The following is a 19,988-nucleotide window of genomic DNA, read 5'->3' as shown; positions in this document are numbered from 1 at the left end:
ATGTGTGCTGCTACCAGCTGCATCTGTATAACTCGAGAAACAAAACCATCTACTGTGGTAATTAAAATCCTGAAATACATATATATGGGTGTTATTATCTAAGGAGAGTGCTGCATTTATACTGTCAGAGACATGGTTGATCAAGATATAATCCTGATTATTTTTTTAATTTGTAGTTATGGTTATATTTGTATTACGATAAAATTTGTATCTTTAAAACTGTTAAAAGTAAAAGCTTAATTTATAAAAATATGTTTATTATTTTACAATTACAATCATAACATCATAAACATTGATGCTGCATTTATCTACCATTTCAATACAGGTGGAGTTCAAAATTCCAAAAACACTTGCATTAAAAAAAAACAAAAAAAAACAAGGAAAACCTCATCAAACTAGATATTTTTCGAAAGTGTTATAACTTCTCAAATAGCATTTAAAAAGGACTGCTTGCCTTTTCTAACCTTATAGAAAAGAAAAATATCGTTGTTGAGTTAATCCTTGGTATGTCCTTTGACAAAAACTTGCATATCTGTGTATTAAAAGAGAATTTCTAAAAATAATCCAATTTTGATTGACAGATTTAAAGCAAAATGTAATTGACAACTGAAAAACACAAAAGCACTTCTTTTGGAAACAGTGATTTTTAGCATCTTTAATCTTTACTCTCCAGAAACATCCGTAATACTGTCTTCGCACCAACAATTCTTGCTGCTTGGCATTGACAAATGTTTATATTTTTGGCTTTTTGTAATGGACTGTACGATAGACAATAAAAAAGTGGAAAAAAAAAAGGAACATTTGAGTAGAAATGTGCATTTCTTGAGCAGGAATAGTAGTGATCATTTCAAACCTTTCGATATGAAATAAAAGAAAGAAAAGAAATTATGGGCAGCATAATGTTTTAATAAATGTGTCATTCAGTGTTTACATTTATCTTTAACTATTAGGATGAGGTGGCAATAGTTTTCATAATGGATGGAAATAAATATTATGGAGAAGTTTTCAGATTTTCACTTACCTACAGAAAAAAGAATACAACTTGTAGCTTTTTTTTTTCAAAACAAATTGGAAAATTCTTTAAGAGAAATAAAATGTTTCCCCTAATTTTATTCTATCATTTAAAAAAAAAACTTAGGAGTTCATAGAATGGTACGGAACAAGCAATATGCAATCATTTGTTCCATTATTTTAATGAAAAGTAAAGAGAAAAGGTTGTGTGATACCTTTACTCAAATTTTGTTATGGACTGTTTGTAAAGAAACTGACACATTCAGCCACACTCATTCCTGCTTTCATTTGTAACCTACAAACAAAAGTTAAATTAAAATCGATTCAGAAATAAATTCCCAATATTTTTTCTTCTTGGTCTTTTCCTCTCCTCTTTTACACGTCAAGTGAATGGCTATCAGCAAATGGAATAGAACATACAGTGGCGTTTTTTGGGGGAGGGGGATTTTTCTTTGCATAAAAATGATGTAAAATAAAAAAATGTGTATGTGTTGATATATATTATTGTTTTGTCTGTGCTGAGAGCCAAGATTTTCATTTTAAAGAACTAAAAATAATTGATACTGAATATAAGCTAATTTGCTTTTACTGCATTGCATATTTCATGTTAATCAAAATTCAAATAGAGTTGAATATATATATATATATATATATGCTCACACTGGTTTCAAATCAACAATTTTTCAATATCTTCAACAAACTGAGAAGTCCTGTATATATATATATATATATATATATATATATACACACACACACACACACACACACACACACACACACACAAACTCACCCATAATAGATGTCACTTCTTAATACAAATTGATATTTGATCTGGTTGTCTCTTGCCACGGATACTGGAATTTGTTAACAAGAATTACGTAAAGTGGAAATTAATCAAACAAGAAGTCTATGAAATATTTGCAAATTGTAGCTTCAAATCTGATCAGTAGATTAGTTTTGAAGCTGGAGACAAAAAAAATTGGAACAGAAAAGAGAAAAATAAAATGTTTTAACAATAGAAGAAAAATTCTAGAAAAATATTTGAAATGTCAGATACTATCACAAAAAAAAGTGACATTTGCTATAAAAAAAATAAAAGCTATATAGCATAACTTGATGCAGAATCATATTTTTATATGTTATTATTTAAGATGTCTCAAACTTAATCGCTAGTTGAATGTATATTATAAAATCATTTATACACACACACATACTTACAAAGTAGTTACACATTATTCTATATGTGTACATATGTATAAGAACATACACACAATATGTATGCATATACAGTAAAGCAAATATATACACAGTCAGATGTATATTTATGAGCATATTCACACACACAATTCATATTTAATATATATATATATATATATTTTATGAATTATGTATGTTGGCACATCACATTCAAATGGAATATTAAATAAGACAAAAGTATCATTTCATTTTGCTTTTAAAATGAATACTGTATTAGTCAATTTAAAAATTAATGTTTGGAAAAAACTAAAAAAAAACGAACTCACTTTGTAATCTCAGCCCTGAAACTATTTAGCAATTAAAATGGTTTTAGCTCTCACAACCAAAACTTTGTACCACCTGAAATAGATTTCATCTTTTTCTTCATATTGTTTTTTCATTTATTAAAAATTATTAATCGATTGGAAAATAGGCTGATACAGTTCTGGCTTACGCAAGAATGAAAAAAATGTATATCACTTTAGTGTATAAGCTCAAAATGAAGTCGATATTAAAAAAAAAGAAAAAAAGAAAAGCTTTTCCTTCTTCATAACAATTTAATATTAATATTTTGTTTTACTTTCATTGGACTGTCATTCGTAATACTCAGTAAATAGGTTGAGTATGTGCGAAAAGCTCCTGAAGGTGTGTGGGTCAAACTATTTCTGGAGGTGAGATGTGACAAAGCATGGCAGTGATTCCCACCCAGTTCATAATTGTATCGCATCATTTTACTCTTTTTTTTTTCTTTAGAAATATTTCTGTTTTGATAAGACAGAAATATTTCTTTACGTATCCATGTTTCAAGAGTGGATGAGGAAAAGAAACAGGCACATCACTGCCAGGAAAACTTGTGTTGTTTGTCCACAAATGTGTGTGTGTGTGTGTGTGTGTGTATGTTCTTTTTTTCCACATGAATCAGCCATCACCCCACATTGTGACTTATTCCTCCACACCAAGCTAATATGCCATTTCAACTAAAATGAAACTGTGGCGCAGTGGATGTCTGACTGGAGTATGTTGCCACTGATTCTCACCATTCATCAGTAAAAAAAAAAATATTTTTTTTAAAATGGTGAATAGTCAGTTTGCTGCCATCCAAAAGGACTGAAAAAAATAGTAAAGAGAGAAAAAAAAAGAAATACTATTTGTTATTTGTTTTGGGCAAATTCAGGTCTAGCACCTCCTTCATGAGAGGTTGTATACCTTCAGGGTTCACCTTGAGTAGCACTTGTGAATGCTCCTCATTTAGATTCCGAATTTCAACAAGTTTCATGAGCAGTTTAGGATACAAAATATGGGCTAGATGATATGGAAACTTAGACTCCAAGTAATGTTGTAAGAGTAGAGCATATTTGTCCTGTTCTCTCCAAACATAGCTTTTGTCTATGACATTCGGGCGATCAGGAGAAAACAAAGAGATTACAAGGAGGATAATCAACACAGTCTCATCTGCCCGTAAATCGACCGCTAATGATTTCACAAATTTCATGTGATCATCAAATAACGTTCCTTCACCAAGTTTCAGCTGCTCTGTTGTCATGGCATTAGAATCTTTGTCAAATGGATCCAAAAATTGCTGTTTGTCCCTGTCAAAGTTGATTACCGATCGGATGATGAGCAACTCAATGCTGCCACCTTTTAGGAGGCTGATTTGGTCACTTTGGGAAAGAGCCTTAAATGACTTTATCTTCTTGGCCATGTCAATCACTCTTCTCACACTGAGCTCAGCAATGTTCACCAGGTCTATCACGGACGGGTTGTTACGGGAATACGACGATTCTACTGAAATTTCTAGTGATTGCCGATACGCTCCGATCACTTCACTTATCATGGAAAGCTCATCTTGTTCCAACATCCGAAGGCGGTTCTGCGTCGTGCTCACATCACCTGACTGCATTTTTTGTTTCTCTATTTCTCGTATTTTTCTGAAAAATAAAATAAACAAAATTAAAATTGTATGTAGATTATATATAAAATATGCGTCAGTTGCACTTGAAAGCCAAATCCCAATGTAATATTAGAAAAATAAACAAATATTTTACTTGTTTGAAATTTATAACAAATATATTTTGGAGCTAAACTCCATCCTCAGTATGTTGTTTTGTTACTTTTTTCTTCTTTGTATCTCAGTGGTTGTATTTTGAAATTTCAAATACAACTGCTAAGATACAATGTGCAGTTCTTTACAGACGTTTTTTTTCTCCAACTTGGCAAGAAAGAAGAAAAGAAAAAAAGAAAACATACTGAGGATGGAGTTTATAGCTCCAAAATATATTTACGTTATAAATTTCAAATAAGTAAAATATTTGTTTATTTTTCTAATATTACGTTGTGATTTGGCTTTCAAGCGCACTTGATGCATATTTTATTTTATTCAAATTAAATCAACGTTTCTATATGAACTCAATATATATATATATATATATATATATATATATACACTCTAATATGTTATGTTTTATATTATTTCGGTAGGTTCTAATATAAAGATATTTATCTTTGCAATTTAGTAATTAGACAATTCCAATTTTTTCCTTACCAATTCTGATTTTTTTTAAATTTATTTATTTTAGCTTCAGCAGGAAAAGGACTTTCATTCATGATGGTTTTTTTTTGTCAAAACAGAAAAATACAGAAGAATCAATAATAATTTCTAATGGTTAGATTGAATAATGTTTTAAATATCATATTGGCCCATTATTAAAGTTAGGCGGTATGGCAATTTAAGTTTTGGTACTGACCCCTCCCCCAACTCATCAATAATTACTTATTCAGCTTCATTTTTCTTTAGTATTTTTGTATGATGGTTATTTTATGTGTTAATTAGGTCACTATCTCAATAAGGAGGATGGACTCAATCTTTTTCTTATTTCAGGAGTTAATTGTTGGAATTAAGCTTCTTTTAAACAATTACTTCTTTCAAACACTGATACTGATGAAAGATTTATGAGGGATAAAACTGATATTTGTTTTTTTTTTTTAATTATTGTACTATTTACTTTGACACTAAAAAGTGCTAAGATTTTTTTAAACCAAAAGATATTTAAAAAATACAGCAATAAGAATCAAAATTTGCAATATCTTAAGATGTTGTAAATTTTAGTTTTACTATTAAGTTTTGAGGTTATATTTATTTTTAAAACATTTAAAGAATATAATTTTATACAAATTGAAAATTAAGTTGTCTTTTATAGTTATTTTTTATTTAGGATATTATAACAGACATGTTTTTCTTGGAAAACTATATCAAAAACTTTTTCAATGAGAAAAAAAAAACTTTTTAAATACAATATTTACAAGATGCTATGTTCTGTTGTGTTAAATAAACTATAAACTTTTCAACTTTGAAATGTATTTTGAAACCTTCACTATTTTGGGTGTCTAAAATTATGTCAACTGATGAAATATTTGACTGAATTATTAACTAACAATTAAAGAAATAAGTGTTTAATCTATTATCAAATTACATAAAACTTGTGTGGTTTTGAGTTAAAGCATTTAGTAAAGAAAACAATGTTCAGAAATTAGTTTATGGTGGTTGCGGGACATCTTAAAAAAGACAAAAAAAAAAAAAGAAAAAAAAAATTAAATTCCACTTTCATACTTAAAATAAGAAAATAAAAATCCTGTAAAATTAACTTTAGTAAAAGCAAAACTGGTAAACACTTTTTTAATGACGACTTCATTTATATTTTTTAAAAGATTTGATTTTTATACATGTGTATTGTACCTATTTACAATGCCTCCCCACGGGACAGAGTTAGACACCAGGGTCGTTTTTTAACGTGGAGAAAAGGTACAAAAATAAAAATTGTCTCAATCGTGAAGGATATCTCCTCCACTGAAAGAGAACGAGAAATGGAAGTGCCGCATCTGAAGAACAGATGGTATTTATTTGCTCCCCCACCGAGCAAATTAGGCACAAGGCCGATTTTTAATGTGAGGAGTGAAGGGAGGGGGAAGGGAAAAGGGGACCAGCTCCCGAGAGGTGGGAGATGGGAGCTGGTTAAAGGTCAGGTATGTGGGGTTGCCCCCACATCTGGTCTCTGCTTGCAGTATCTGCCGGAACAGATACTACACTTTGATCCTGGCCAAAAGGCCAAATGAAAAAATTGAAATGGCTTAAAATATTTCATTAATGGCATACATAGAAAGAGTTTGATGATCTAAGAAAGAATCTTTAAATTTAAATCCGATTAAAATTAAAGTTATGACTATTTTTGTGCCTTGCCCGTTTGGATATTTTTCCCTCTTTACGGCCATATGTGTTTTGTCACATTTTTTTTTACACTACTTTTTCAGTAAAAATGTCATATTTTTGTTAAAACACAAGATTAAGCAATGAAATTTACCATATAAGTATTTTTTTTTTACAAGGAATCAGAATATACTGAAAATATCCAGAAATTAATGGTTTCCAAATAATTTGCAGTAAATGCACATAAATGTACTGCAATTCCTTAAAAATGTTGTGTATCCATTAAAAGAAAAATTAGAAAACTGAAAGTGAATTGCGATGCATTATATGTACAAAAAATGAAATCTAAATATAGGACTGTTTAAAAATGATTATATTGCAATATTTCTTTCTTTATTTTGTAGATTAGTGGTCCTCAACCTTTTTTTACTTATGGACCCATATCCTTTCTTTTTGTCTTGGTGGACCCCTTCATAACTATTGATCATAAGACAACCTTCTATTTTTCACTAGTATAAATTTTGAGGTTTTAATAATCAAAGAAATATCATATAATTAAGCTTTATTTTTAAATGAAGACTAATTTAACGCAAATAAAGTATTCTACGACAACTATAATAATGAGTTTTGTTATGTTTTGCCTGTGGACCCCCAGAAATATTCCATGGACCCCGGTTTAGAACCCAATCCCTGTTGTAGATTAATACTTTTCGTTACCCCTCCCCCCAATCTGATCATTTTTCAACATATGTGATTGTTTGTAGGTGTGAACATCCTGAAAAACTTTAATGAAAGATAAAAAAAATTATTTCAGTATTTAATGTAAAACGTTTCCCTATTTTGAGTCATTCCAGTGTTTTAGGGCAGTTAACCATTTTTTTTTTTTTTGGCAGATAAATCCTGTGCATTTTATTTTTATTTCCAAAGACAATTATGTGTTGTTTTAAGAGTGTCTTTGCATAATTATGGGAGGGTGGGAAGGTTGCCACTCTGACTCTGGCTAAGGGAAATTATGTGTGACACTCTGAAGACTTGATAGAAACAAAACAAAAACAATTTTAGAATTTAGAATGCGGGTTGCTTTCACATATTTTTAATGTAAATTTTTTTGTTTATTTAAGAGGGCATTTGACACCTATATTTACGGTTAGTGGATCATAATTATTGGCTTTTGAAAAATGCCTTAGGTTTTGAACATCAAATTACTTTTAAATATGTAGTTACATAAATGTGGAACTTTACAAGAATAATGACAAACAGACAAAAATAAATTTTATTTAAAACAAGTGATGTCACTTTAACAGAAAACATGACGTTTGGAAAAGTATCAAATATTTGTTGTCCACCTATTTTTTTTTATTTTTTTTTTTGCTAAAGTTGACAACTAGTTCACAAATTTTGAATGAATTTGTTTTCAATTACATTTCATGTTTTTTTTTTCTACAGAGTGACACATTATTTCCAGTTTAAAATGTTTTTATTTCTCAACTTCATTAGAAACTGAGCACCTCCTACAAATATTTAAATATCGATTCAGCATTTTTTTTTTTTTTTTTTTGATAATCTGGTAGATTAGTGTCCAATCAATAATAATCCACTGAAAAAATTGTAAAAAAGACAAAAATAAAAAAAATATAGTGGAGGAGGAGGTACTGCTTGTACACATGAACCAAAAAAATCATATTTCACATTTTCGGTTGTTCACAGCAAAACACTTTAATTCACTGTTAAAAACTAACGTAATGGATAAAAGTGCACATAAGATGTAGAAAGCTTTTTTTTTTTCTTTTTTGTCTTTTCAACAATATATTTTTTAAATTTGAGCAGAAATTGCAAGTTAGATTGGTTGGGATTGCGTTAATCACATATTCTGATAACTGAATAGCTCTAACCTGTAAGAACATTTTTTATATTTTCAATCTTTTTTTCAAATTTGTTCTGGAATAAAAATTAATAAAATAAAAAAAATAACGTCTGTTTATAACTGCTGCTACTAATACTGCAAGACAGTCTTACTTACACTCAAACTCAAATTAAAATGATCTTTGGGGATATAATTTTAAATTGTTAGCTACCACAAGAGAAAACATAATTATACTTTTAATGGATAAAAACAGTAAAAAGAAACAGTGGGTGTGCTAAGAATTTTTTTTCAAAAATTTTCAAGACTCGTCATGTTAAAGTCTATTTTTATAATGAAAAAATCAAAACAAAAAGAACGAGTGATCAAAAGTATTTCAGACACCCTAAACTATTAAAAGTGACATCTATTGTGGTTAGTTTCTTAATTTCACAACAAAATTATTAATACAAATGCGGTACGAGCATTTACAAATTAGGGGAGGGGGGGGGGTCATAAAACCTTACCAAAAACGCCACTTTATGATATTTACATTTTTATCACTTTATTTGCTTAAAACTATAAAAATATATAATGTACATTATTATTTATTAATTCATTTGAAAGTATATTCATTTCCGAATAAAACAGTTGCATTTTGAGGACTTAAAGTGCCTTGGTTTTTAAAATATGACATCTTAGCAGAACCCCTTGAAATTTGTGATTATTCAAAGCGTTTTATCATCTGTATGTATTGCTAAATTTTATACTGATTTTTTTTTTTTTTCATGAAAGAAATATTTTTTTAAATTCTTTCATAATTTGGATTTGAATTCAAGGTTTTTTTTTTTTTTTTTTTTTTTTTTTTTTGTAATTTGAAAATATTACATGCTAAGATAACTTCTCAGATTTATTTATTTTTTCCATTATAAAAGAAAAAAGTATAAAATATTTTTGTTCAATCTTTCCTCTTACTTGCTAGCAACAAATGTTGATAATTTTTTTTTTTTTTTTTTTTTTTTTTTAAATCGGAAAACCTTTTTTCAGCAAATGAATAAGGCTGTTTGATCATTGCACCAAATGGATTTTGATTTTTATAAAAATTTTGGTGTGGCTTCTAGTGTACAATTGAAATTGGTAAATATTGTTTTTTGCTTGGTTGAACCACAGCTAAATGAGAAGGATTGGGCAAAATTATCAATTTACAACCTTCAAAATTGTTCTTGGAAAAATTCTTAAAAGGATGCTCACCCAATCTTCAGTTGGTTCATCACACTTTTTACACAGCAATCATAGTCAACTTTTATCGTTTACAAAAGAATAGAGAGGAAAAGTTGATGTGAAAGTAGAGGAAATATAGATTTTTGATTAAATCTCAAAGCTAGAAATTTATGTAACATCGTTGATATCAGCTGAACATTATGAAAAATGATAAATGGAAAACTTTCAAACAATACCATCATTTGTTAAGTTTCAATTCAACTCTTTACTTTGCTAACAAATCAAATTGAATCAACCAAAAATTCTCTTTGGGTTTAGCCTTCCACATTATGAACAGCTCCACATCAATCTAGAAAGAGTTGGGTAAGACAATATTTCCACCCAATAATCTGTTTAGAAGATGCAAACTATTGAACATTTATAGGTAAAAGATTTTCTGGTGATCAATTATGAATATCGTGAAAACATGCTTTCACTTCAACTTCTGGAAACAGAAATTGCCATTAACTGTAAATGCATTAAAGTATTGGTTCAATCTGTGGTAATTCACCATGAAACAACTTTTTCTTGACCTCGATCAGTAGTTGGTCAAAACATTCTTGTCGATCAAGCAATCCTGCTAAATGCTGATGTGTATGAGTGTAAAATTAGTTAGAATGCCAAACAGTGTTGAAAGTTTGCATAATTCCACAATATAGACAACAGATTCACCCTGGATTCATGACAGCTTGTACTCCTTAAATAAGTGCTGCAAATTGCCATGTACAAGTTGTCATTTATATCAACTGGGTACCATCTCTGCTAACGAATGGTGAAAGCGTTAACTGTTTCTTTATTAATTCAACGATAAATGTTGAATGATAAAACTTGTGAATAATTTCAGATCAAGTATTCTCACATCTTCATTTGGTAAGATGATGCACATTTATAAATGAACATATGTTTGATTTCTTTTACAACATGTACAGACAATTATTACAATATACAGTAAGTTCATTTTCATAAATTCCTTTTCACAAAAGCAATTTTTCATCAAAATTGATTTTGATATCAATTTTCAAATCAAAGTCACCACTGAAGTAAATTTTTTAGAAATGCAAAATTATATCAAGTTAAACAAGTTTGCTAGGCAGTGTGAATAGAACTACTTAGGTTTTAAAGAAAAAACAGTATTTTAGCTGATTAAAATCATGATAAAAGTTTCAATTGCAAAAATTCAGACCTATTATGGGTTATTTTACATTTCTTCAAATAGTTTGATCAAAGCTTTATTGAAAACTCTGAGACAGACAAGAAAGAATTGATGAAGTTTTTCTTTCATTGGTGATTCTATTCTTTTCTTTACCACATTGTGAAAATTTTGATTATAATTATTTTAAAATGAGTTTGAGATGTTTCAGGAGTTAGAAAGTTTAGTTATTGAATGAAATGTTTCAAATACAATAGAAGAAATGTTTTCTAAAAGCAATGGGGTGTACAATAGAAACATTAAGTATAGCTGAAAGATTTTATTGAAGATACACTTATAATAATCAAAAGAAGAACGGAATTATTTGAACTATAATTATTATGGACAAAAATTATACCTATTTTCTTCAATCCTTTGTCGTTTTCGCAATTTTTCTTCTTCTGTGAGAATGTATTCTTTTCTCATTCCTATTTCAAAACATTTTCGTAGCCGGCATTTTTTACAAAACCGCCTGTTTGATACATCCATTTTGCATTTTTCTTCATATGGACATTTGAAGTAATCCTGATTAAAAAAGGAGAAAAATGAAACATTTCAAGTAGAAACAAAATATAAAATAAAACAATGAAGAGAGAGTAATTTAAAAAATAATAATCAAGAGTTTAAACAAGAAAAACCTTGAAGAGAAAATTTAATGTAAACATAAATAAGAAAACATAAACTACATTTGGAAAAGGGTAATAGACAAAGATTATCAAAACAGAAAAAAATTCTTAAGCAGAAACACTTGCAAGATTATTTAGATGATACAGCTGTTGGTCATAATCAATTGATAACAAATCAGAAAGAGAAAAATGTTAAAATGTTGCAAAAGCAAAAAATAACTTTTATATTGGGCATTCTTTCATTGACAACTAAAACATTAATGTTGAATGATTTAGAAAAAAATCTGAGTAGTATAAGTAATATAATAAAAGCTATAGATAGTTAAGATCAAACAGTTGTGTAATATTGCATCAGAGATGGCATTATTCAGTTATCAATTTTATTTGAATCTGCTTTGAAAAATCAGAGTAATAGTATCTTGTGCCAATGTTTAAAAATATTGTTATTATATAAAGTTATCACTATGTTATGAATAATTAATATTGAAACGTCACTGAACTTTCATGGATACAGCCATATGATTAGTAGATTAATATGAAATTACCTTGCAGTAAATACTAGTTCTATTCAAAAACAATTAGATATTAGTTTTTTGACAAAACTGTTTATAAAAATGAAATCCAAATGCATTAGATATATTTTAAGGGGGTTGAAAATGTAACATTTTCCTCAATTTTGAATATTGTGGCAATTTTTTATTGCTTTTAAATTTGTATTTTTCAATTCAACTTTTATTTCATATCTATAAATTTTATTACAATTTGTACAAATTAACATTTATAAATTTTATTACAATTTCTACAAATTAACATTTATAAATTTTATTACAATTTCTACAAATTAACATTTATAAATTTTATTACAATTTCTACAAATTAACATTTATAAATTTTATTACAATTTCTACAAATTAGCATTTATAAATTTTATTACAATTTCTACAAATTAGCATTTATAAATTTATTACAATTTCTACAAATTAGCATTTATAAATTTATTACAATTTCTACAAATTAGCATTTATAAATTTTATTACAATTTCTACAAATTAGCATTTATAAATTTTATTACAATTTCTACAAATTAGCATTTATAAATTTATTACAATTTCTACAAATTAGCATTTATAAATTTATTACAATTTCTACAAATTAGCATTTATAAATTTTATTACAATTTCTACAAATTAGCATTTATAAATTTTATTACAATTTCTACAAATTAGCATTTATAAATTTATTACAATTTCTACAAATTAGCATTTATAAATTTTATTACAATTTCTACAAATTAGCATTTATAAATTTATTACAATTTCTACAAATTAACATTTATAAATTTATTACAATTTCTACAAATTAACATTTATAAATTTATTACAATTTCTACAAATTAACATTTATAAATTTATTACAATTATCTACAAATTATCATTTATATCTATAAATTTATATCACAATCTACCTAATCTGAAAATTTTTAACCTAGACTACTTCTTCGTATAAAAACCCTCCTCCCCAACTTTTATGCTTCTACTTTCAAATCCACCTAAAAGGTAGTAACAACAAAAACACGGATATTTACCAAACCCTTTGGAGCATTTCGTCGAAAAAAAGCTTTACATGATTCACAAGAGATGGCATCAAAATTGTAACCCAAAGCCCGATCTCCGCACACTCCGCAATATTTGTCTTCTTTGTTTTTACGGCTTTTTATGGCATCAGCAGAATTAGCTGATAGTTGCCGTTGTTCGACTGATGAATAGTGGTTTGGTACTGGCTCCATACTGTTTGAATCTTCAAAGCTGGAAAAAATACAAAATTATTTTGAATTAGTTTCATATAAAGAGAATAGAAACCATTGTATTGATGATTACTCATTTTACAAAGAAATTTAAACTATACTGTAAATTAACAAAAAGTAACTTTTATTTTTGTTATTCCCAATGTTATTTCATGTCCCTCTGATTTAAGAGATGGGACAAAAAAGAAATTTAAATATTTTATTTCAAAATAAATAAATCTCCAAATAGGAGGGGGAAAACCAAAACAATTGAAAGTCAGCAATTTCTTGATAATTATAAAAATGCTGAGCAACATTATTATTCTATGGTAAAGTAGGAGTTTGATGCAAGTGTTTCTGTGGACCTGAACCGGGCACACCCAGGTTTTCAGTTTTGAATTTTTTTTTTTTGTCAGAAAAATAGAAATGGATTCTGTCCAAGAAATCACAAAACACTGCTTTAAAAAGCAGTCATTACATGAGTTACATATTTGAAACAAATCACTAACAAGAAACACCTCTTAATATAAACACCAAAATTCTTATATGTGAAACCTAACACCATTTTGTTGACAATGTCTTTCCATTTTTGAAAAACAAGATTTTGGATAGAATTAGTAATCTTACATGACAAGTTGCTATATAGCTAATTTTTGATAGGTTTTCTTATGTAAGAACCGTATTAACTGAAAACACTTTATATAGACTATAAAATACTTTCTATAGCCAATAAAATTAATGGTTTAATAATAAAATACAGATACTACACCTTTGTAACAATTCAGCTAAATTTTGAAATTAAATTCATTATAAAAATCCTTTAAATTTAAATTAAAGTTTAAATTTAAATTAAAGTTTTCTGGGTCTATTTCAAAGATAATTAGTAAAGCCCTAAGATACTGAATTAAATTAAAAAAAAAAAAAAAACACCTTGTTTGTACAAAAAATAGCTTAATAAGCCCCAAACCTCCATAGCGCAACAAAGTTTTGTAAACACAGAATATACGGAAGCCCAAAATTTCAGCCAGTTGAAAGACTGAAAATGACATCATGTAATTAAAAGGAATGGGGAGGGGGAGGGGGGGACTGCTAGTCCCCACCTCCCGACGTGCATCCATACATTTCTATCCTTAACGTTAGTATAATTTTTACCATTTTTTAATCTAATTATTTTTCAATGTTCTGTTCATAAATTAATTTTTTTTTTAATTATTGTTCAACATTATATCAAAATTATGCTATGCTGAAAGTTTCCCATCCATTCAAGCAAGGAAAATATTAAAATCTTACATATAAAAATCATGGCAAAAATTATTTTAAAAAAATAGAAATATTTTTTGCAATTATAATTTTTTTGTGTGAAAATAAACAATGCTTAATTCAATTTTTATTTTTTTTTTTTGTTATATTTTATGATGCTTTATTTTCATAAAAAAAGCAAAAATAAATTAAATCATTTTTTTTTACTACTGAAAACCATAACTTTTAGTGAAGGTATTTTTTTTGTTTTAACAAAATACATTTTCACTAAGATTTAAATAAAAATAATGGGTTCAATATATGCCGTGATCATTATTTGATAAATACTAAAAATTTCATTAAAATTGGTTAATTTCCTGATTTTTGGTGAATTCTTCAGTAAACGTTTATTCATTTTGAACATCGGCATTCATTTTGCACGTACCTAGTATGAGACGAAGTAAAAGGAAGAAAATATTGAAAAATTTCAATAATTTTCAATTATAAAATATTTATTTTACCAACATCTTTTGCAGTGTAGTATCTGTTCTGATGCTACACTTCACCTTTTCTGTCATCGGTAAGTGGAGAAGAAATCCTTCATGACTGAGACAATTTTTAATTTTGTTCCTATCCAGAGTGCCCCTTTTTGGGCAGCTGGATTTTCCCCACATTAAAAACTGAACTTGTGTCTAACTCTGCCTAGCCAATAACGCAAACGATTTTCAATTAATTAGAAAAAAAAATTGTTTTAATCACTTACAAGAAATGGAAGACAAAAAATTAATTTATCAAGATATTTAGATAAATTGTTACAGATGCCAGTTAGAGTTAACTAACCCTATAACATTGAAAAAAGAAAAAAGTCAGTTTTCCATAAAATTCTTACACCTTAGAAAAAAACGCTTTCCTAACTTTAAAATTTATCCTAATTAGTATCTGATAAATGTTATTTTTTTCATAGAGGTTTTAAATTTGATCAGTGTTATGCATATTCTAGCGGTTAATGTCAACTGTCAGTCAAGCTAGAGCCAACATTTACAGAAATCCAGTGTGCTAATTGCAAAGTACAGATTTATTTAAAATAAAATTACAAAGATAAATCACAGCAAATCAAGTCAATTTTGATAGTTGTCTCTCTTTCTTTTTTTACTTAAGTTTGACTTAACTCAACAAGTCCTTTGGTTTTGTAAAGGCGACTTGGAAACAAAAGTTGACTGTGATATTTACACTATATTCTTTGTATAGCGTAAGTAAATCAACTTTTATTTTTAAAAGATACTAACTTAACAAATTTTTATGAATAGGGAGGATTATATACAAAAGGAATATAGATAGAATTATATACAAAAGTCATGAGTGAAACTCCAGTTTGATACAATTTAAACTGTATCAAACTGGAGTTTCACTCATGACTCAGCCTTTGCATAAAAAAATTATTTTTGTTCAAATAGTTAAAGTAAAATGGAATATCTTTGTGCATACATATAGATTCAGAGTTTAGGTTTAATATATTTTTTTAGGAAAAATGTTAGATACGATTTTGTGTAGTTATATGTAATACTAGCGGGTGGGGAACCCGGCTTTGCCCAGTCGTAAAATACGATTAAATATGATATTTTAATTTGTCCAGATTTTGTATATATGATTATAGAATCGTGATTTCAAAAGTTTAAAAAAAAAAAAAAGTATTTGGATGCCATCAACTAGAATCGAAATTAGCTATCAAAGCTGGTGATGCTACTATTGTATCAATGTGACACGCATATGAACTGATTAAAAATTAAAACGCAAAAATAAACTAAGATGAATGTGCAAAATGTATAACGATTTTTTCAATTTTGATCTTTTTTTTTTTTTGACCCCTTAAAAACTATTTTAACTGGCTAAAGACCCATAAAAGAACGGTCCATAAAAAATCCAATCATTTAATGCCGCTCTGCGACTTTTAGTTTCAGAAGAGACAGAGTTTGAAAATAGACAGACATAGTGAGTTTTATAAATTGGATTATGTAAAAAATACAATTGCAATGATAGTGTTTATAAAGTAAACATTAATTTCATCTAAGATGTTTATGTTGTTTTTAAAAACAAAAGTGCATTTTGTTTCACCAACATTATATGAGACTAGCGGAGTGGGGTTGGGGGCTTTTACCCGGTTGTAAAATACATTTAAATATAAATAATATTATATTGGTTCTATAATAAATACGAAATTTGCATAAATCAAATATATTTAAGTGCATTTTATATATATATATATATATATATATATATATATGTGTGTGTGTGTGTGAGACATTATTTGAGGAATGGTTTCTTAATTTTTGACTTGAAACTTTATATAGAAAGGATTTGAACCTGTAGAAGAAATACAATTTTGTCTTTACCTTGTAAAAATAGCTGCTAAGGGTCAAAATTGAAAAAATTGGAATTTGGCAGGTGTAAGTCAACTTAAAGTGCTCTTGTAAGCAAATGTACACATGTTTAAGTCAGTTAAATTTTAATGTTTTCTTATTTGGCGATAGCTCAAATGATAATGAATAAGGCTGGAGTGCTGAATGCTTTTGGTTTCCACTGTAGCTGATGACATGCAAATCATTTTTCTTTAACATTTGGAATCACTACTATATATTAGGTACAATATAATAATCAATATGATATTGGTCCTATAACAACAAATATGAAATCTGCAAAAATAAAATAAAAAAGATTATCTATATCAGGTGATTTGCCATTATTCAACTTCTAAACAACATTGCTTTCTCTAAGGGTTCGCTTCATCAAATCTTTGTTCTGAACAGAATAAACTGAATGATGACCAAAATGTTGTTTAACAATTATGTCGTTTTGATCACAAATTGCTTCACAAAGATGTCAAAAACCAGGTCTATAAATAAAATATAAAATTGTGTTATTAAACGATTTTTGTTTCACCACTTGTAGCTTGCAGAATTCAAAAGTTTATGCTGTATAATTAATTATTTCTTTAATTTTTCTTATTCAAACCTAAAATTCAATTTTGGAAACTAAATTTCAATTTTTAATCCTTCCAACCACTTCTAAAATTAGGAAATTGATGTGCATTTCGTTTTGATTTTCAGCATTCAAATTAAACTATTTTTTTATACAATTTTCTATAAAAAAAGTAATTTCTATCTTTAAATAATAAAAAATCAGAATCACATAAAAAGTTAAATTTGAGAGTTAAAATCATTGGTAGGTTCATAAATCATTTTTAATAGGTAACTCTAGGCAAATCATATAACTCATTTTAAAATCTTTCTAGGTTTTCAAAAAAAAGCAAGTCTTTTGTACAAAGTTTGTAATTTACTCAAGTACACAATCTTCATTCAAATGTTTCTTTATTACAAAAAAAAAAGATATGCCAATGAATTTATAATAATTTTATCTTTAAAATCGCTTATGACAATGGCTGTTATTACACAATACTTTATGTGTGTGTGTGTGTGTTAGATAAGGAAGGTCTACAGTAATTCTATTGTAATTTTACAAGTAATAAAACAGTTTTTCATTTAGATATTTTCTCTACAATTCAAATTCATTCATGAGACTCAAGAAAAAAAACAAAAACAGTTTGCTTATCAAATATGCATTGCAATGTGAAGTAAGTACTAATGTAAATATGGTTTCATCACAAAACACTAAAGATTGTATAGAACAGGATATATTACAATCATCAATCTTTTTCTAGTTAGAGATGGGCAGTTTTATAAAAAAAACTTTTTTTCCTCTCAAATCAAACTTGTATGCTATAACTATCAAAAACTCAATAGGCATCTCCTGTCTTTTATTCTTGCTAGCTCCTTACATCAAGTGGCTTCATGCCAGGGAAACACAATGAAAAAGTCAGTCATATTCCCATTAAATTAACATTTCTTTAATTGGGAAGAGCAAAGATTGAACAAAATTTCATAGAAACATTTAATGACTATTTTTTTTAATGTAATAAAAATCTGAAATCTATTTACATTAAAATATTTTCAAATGAAAATAGATAAGAAAAATATGAAATGACATTGCAGATACATTTCCAAAGCAAAATAGATGAAAGGTGTTTCCACTAATCTTATCTTGCAAGATTTACTGGAAATTGGAAATTACATGGGCCTTCCAAGACTTTGTAGAGTATGGTTCTGGTTAAATCAACCCAGACATGACCAACATAAGGGTATCGTTGACTGCTTGATGTGTCCTCATCAAGCAAGGCTGACTGGTCTGATCACAGTCACCCTTTTTAAGCAAGCTGGATTCCACATATAAAGTGTTCTTGTGTCTAACTTTGCTACTTGTATGAATTCATAAAACGATAAAGTGCTAAGTAAGAATCAGTTTTAAGAAACAGTCTTTTGTGGGTTGAAGGGTCAATCCTCACTACAAACAATATAATTAAAATTGCTTGACTAACAGAACAAGAGCAATCTATATCTACTGATTAAGGGTTCACTTAAAAATTCTATATACATCCCAGAGTTCAATAAGAACTGAAGAAGATCGGATATTACATCGGCAAAAACTTTAGATAACATTCAAGATGAGGATAGTAGTCCAAATTAATCCTCATCTAAAAAAATGTTGAAACGTGAAAAATTTCAACAAGAATTTATCTTATAAGATAATTATTGCATAAAAAAATGTTCATTAGTAATAGTTATTTATTATAATTATAATATAATTAATTATAATTAACTATAATTATATAATATAATTATAGTTAATGGAGATGGAAAATCAAAAATATTTCAAATCTATAAATATACTTATCTATAGACATAAGTTTGATTTGCAAACAAAGCTTTAAACTTCTTTAATGTGCTATGGCTTTTAGTAGTTGCAAAATGTAGAAATTCATTCTCTAAAGCTGACACAGAGACTTCCTTTGTAAATGCAAAAATACTATTACTTTGACTAATTATTTTAACTCTTCATTATCTGCAACATGTTTTCCAGGATTCATTACAATCGTTATAATTTACATCTAGTAAAGTTTGTTTTTCTAATAACAATCCGATATTTCTTTAGAAATGAGACACTTTATAAAAAACAAAAATATCATACTTGACATACATAGGGGACATTTTTTTAAAGACGAGTCAATATTTTGGATAAATTTTTAAAACTGAAAATATTTTCCTTACAAGATATATTTTTCAATAATGTAGAAAACAAGTATTAAAAATGATTCATTGGAGAGAATTTGAGATGTGGGCAAAGAGGGGGATATAAATCAGCTTTTCTCTTAACCCCAATCTTCATAAATTAATGTGGCTACACCTTTTTTCTTTATACATATAAAACTCACCGTTAGTCTGCAAAACAAAAATGTTAGTCTGTTTGGGTGGGTAGAAACTTATTCCATTTTTAATAGTTAACGCAATTTTTTATATGGACAAGGAACAAAGTCAAATGGATTAATATCCCCTAGAAGTGCAAGTTTTTGGATTCAAAATTGAACTCAATAGGTGGGCTAGATTTTTATTTATTAATGTTTTTATTTGACATCAACGATAATCTACAAGAAAAATAATTTTACATTTTTTTTCTTTTGACATTGGAATGGTCGATGATGATGATGATGATGA

At 27.8% G+C, this 19,988-nt stretch overlaps 1 protein-coding gene across 12 annotated transcripts in view; it reads right to left on the bottom strand.

Moving 5' to 3' along the window:
• Positions 1–235: 235 nt before the first annotated feature.
• Positions 236–19,988, bottom strand: part of LOC145283782 (vitamin D3 receptor-like) — a 453,323-nt gene continuing 433,570 nt past the window's right edge. For all 12 annotated transcript variants that reach the window (XM_080132844.1, XM_080132848.1, XM_080132847.1 and 9 more), the window contains 3 exons: positions 12,949–13,168; positions 11,096–11,262; positions 236–4,175 (listed from right to left, as the gene is read on the bottom strand). In XM_080132844.1, coding sequence (XP_079988970.1) covers positions 3,392–4,175; positions 11,096–11,262; positions 12,949–13,168 — 1,171 coding nt within the window. In that variant the 3' untranslated portion in view covers positions 236–3,391. The remainder of the gene's footprint in view (positions 4,176–11,095; positions 11,263–12,948; positions 13,169–19,988) is intronic.

The sequence above is a fragment of the Euprymna scolopes genome, chromosome 8 (assembly GCF_053919585.1).
Source record: "Euprymna scolopes isolate OS-2025 chromosome 8, ASM5391958v1, whole genome shotgun sequence".
NCBI classification, from domain to species: domain Eukaryota; kingdom Metazoa; phylum Mollusca; class Cephalopoda; order Sepiida; family Sepiolidae; genus Euprymna; species Euprymna scolopes.
Note: the sequence above shows the minus strand (reverse complement) of the source record. Positions and strands in the feature narration are given on the sequence as shown.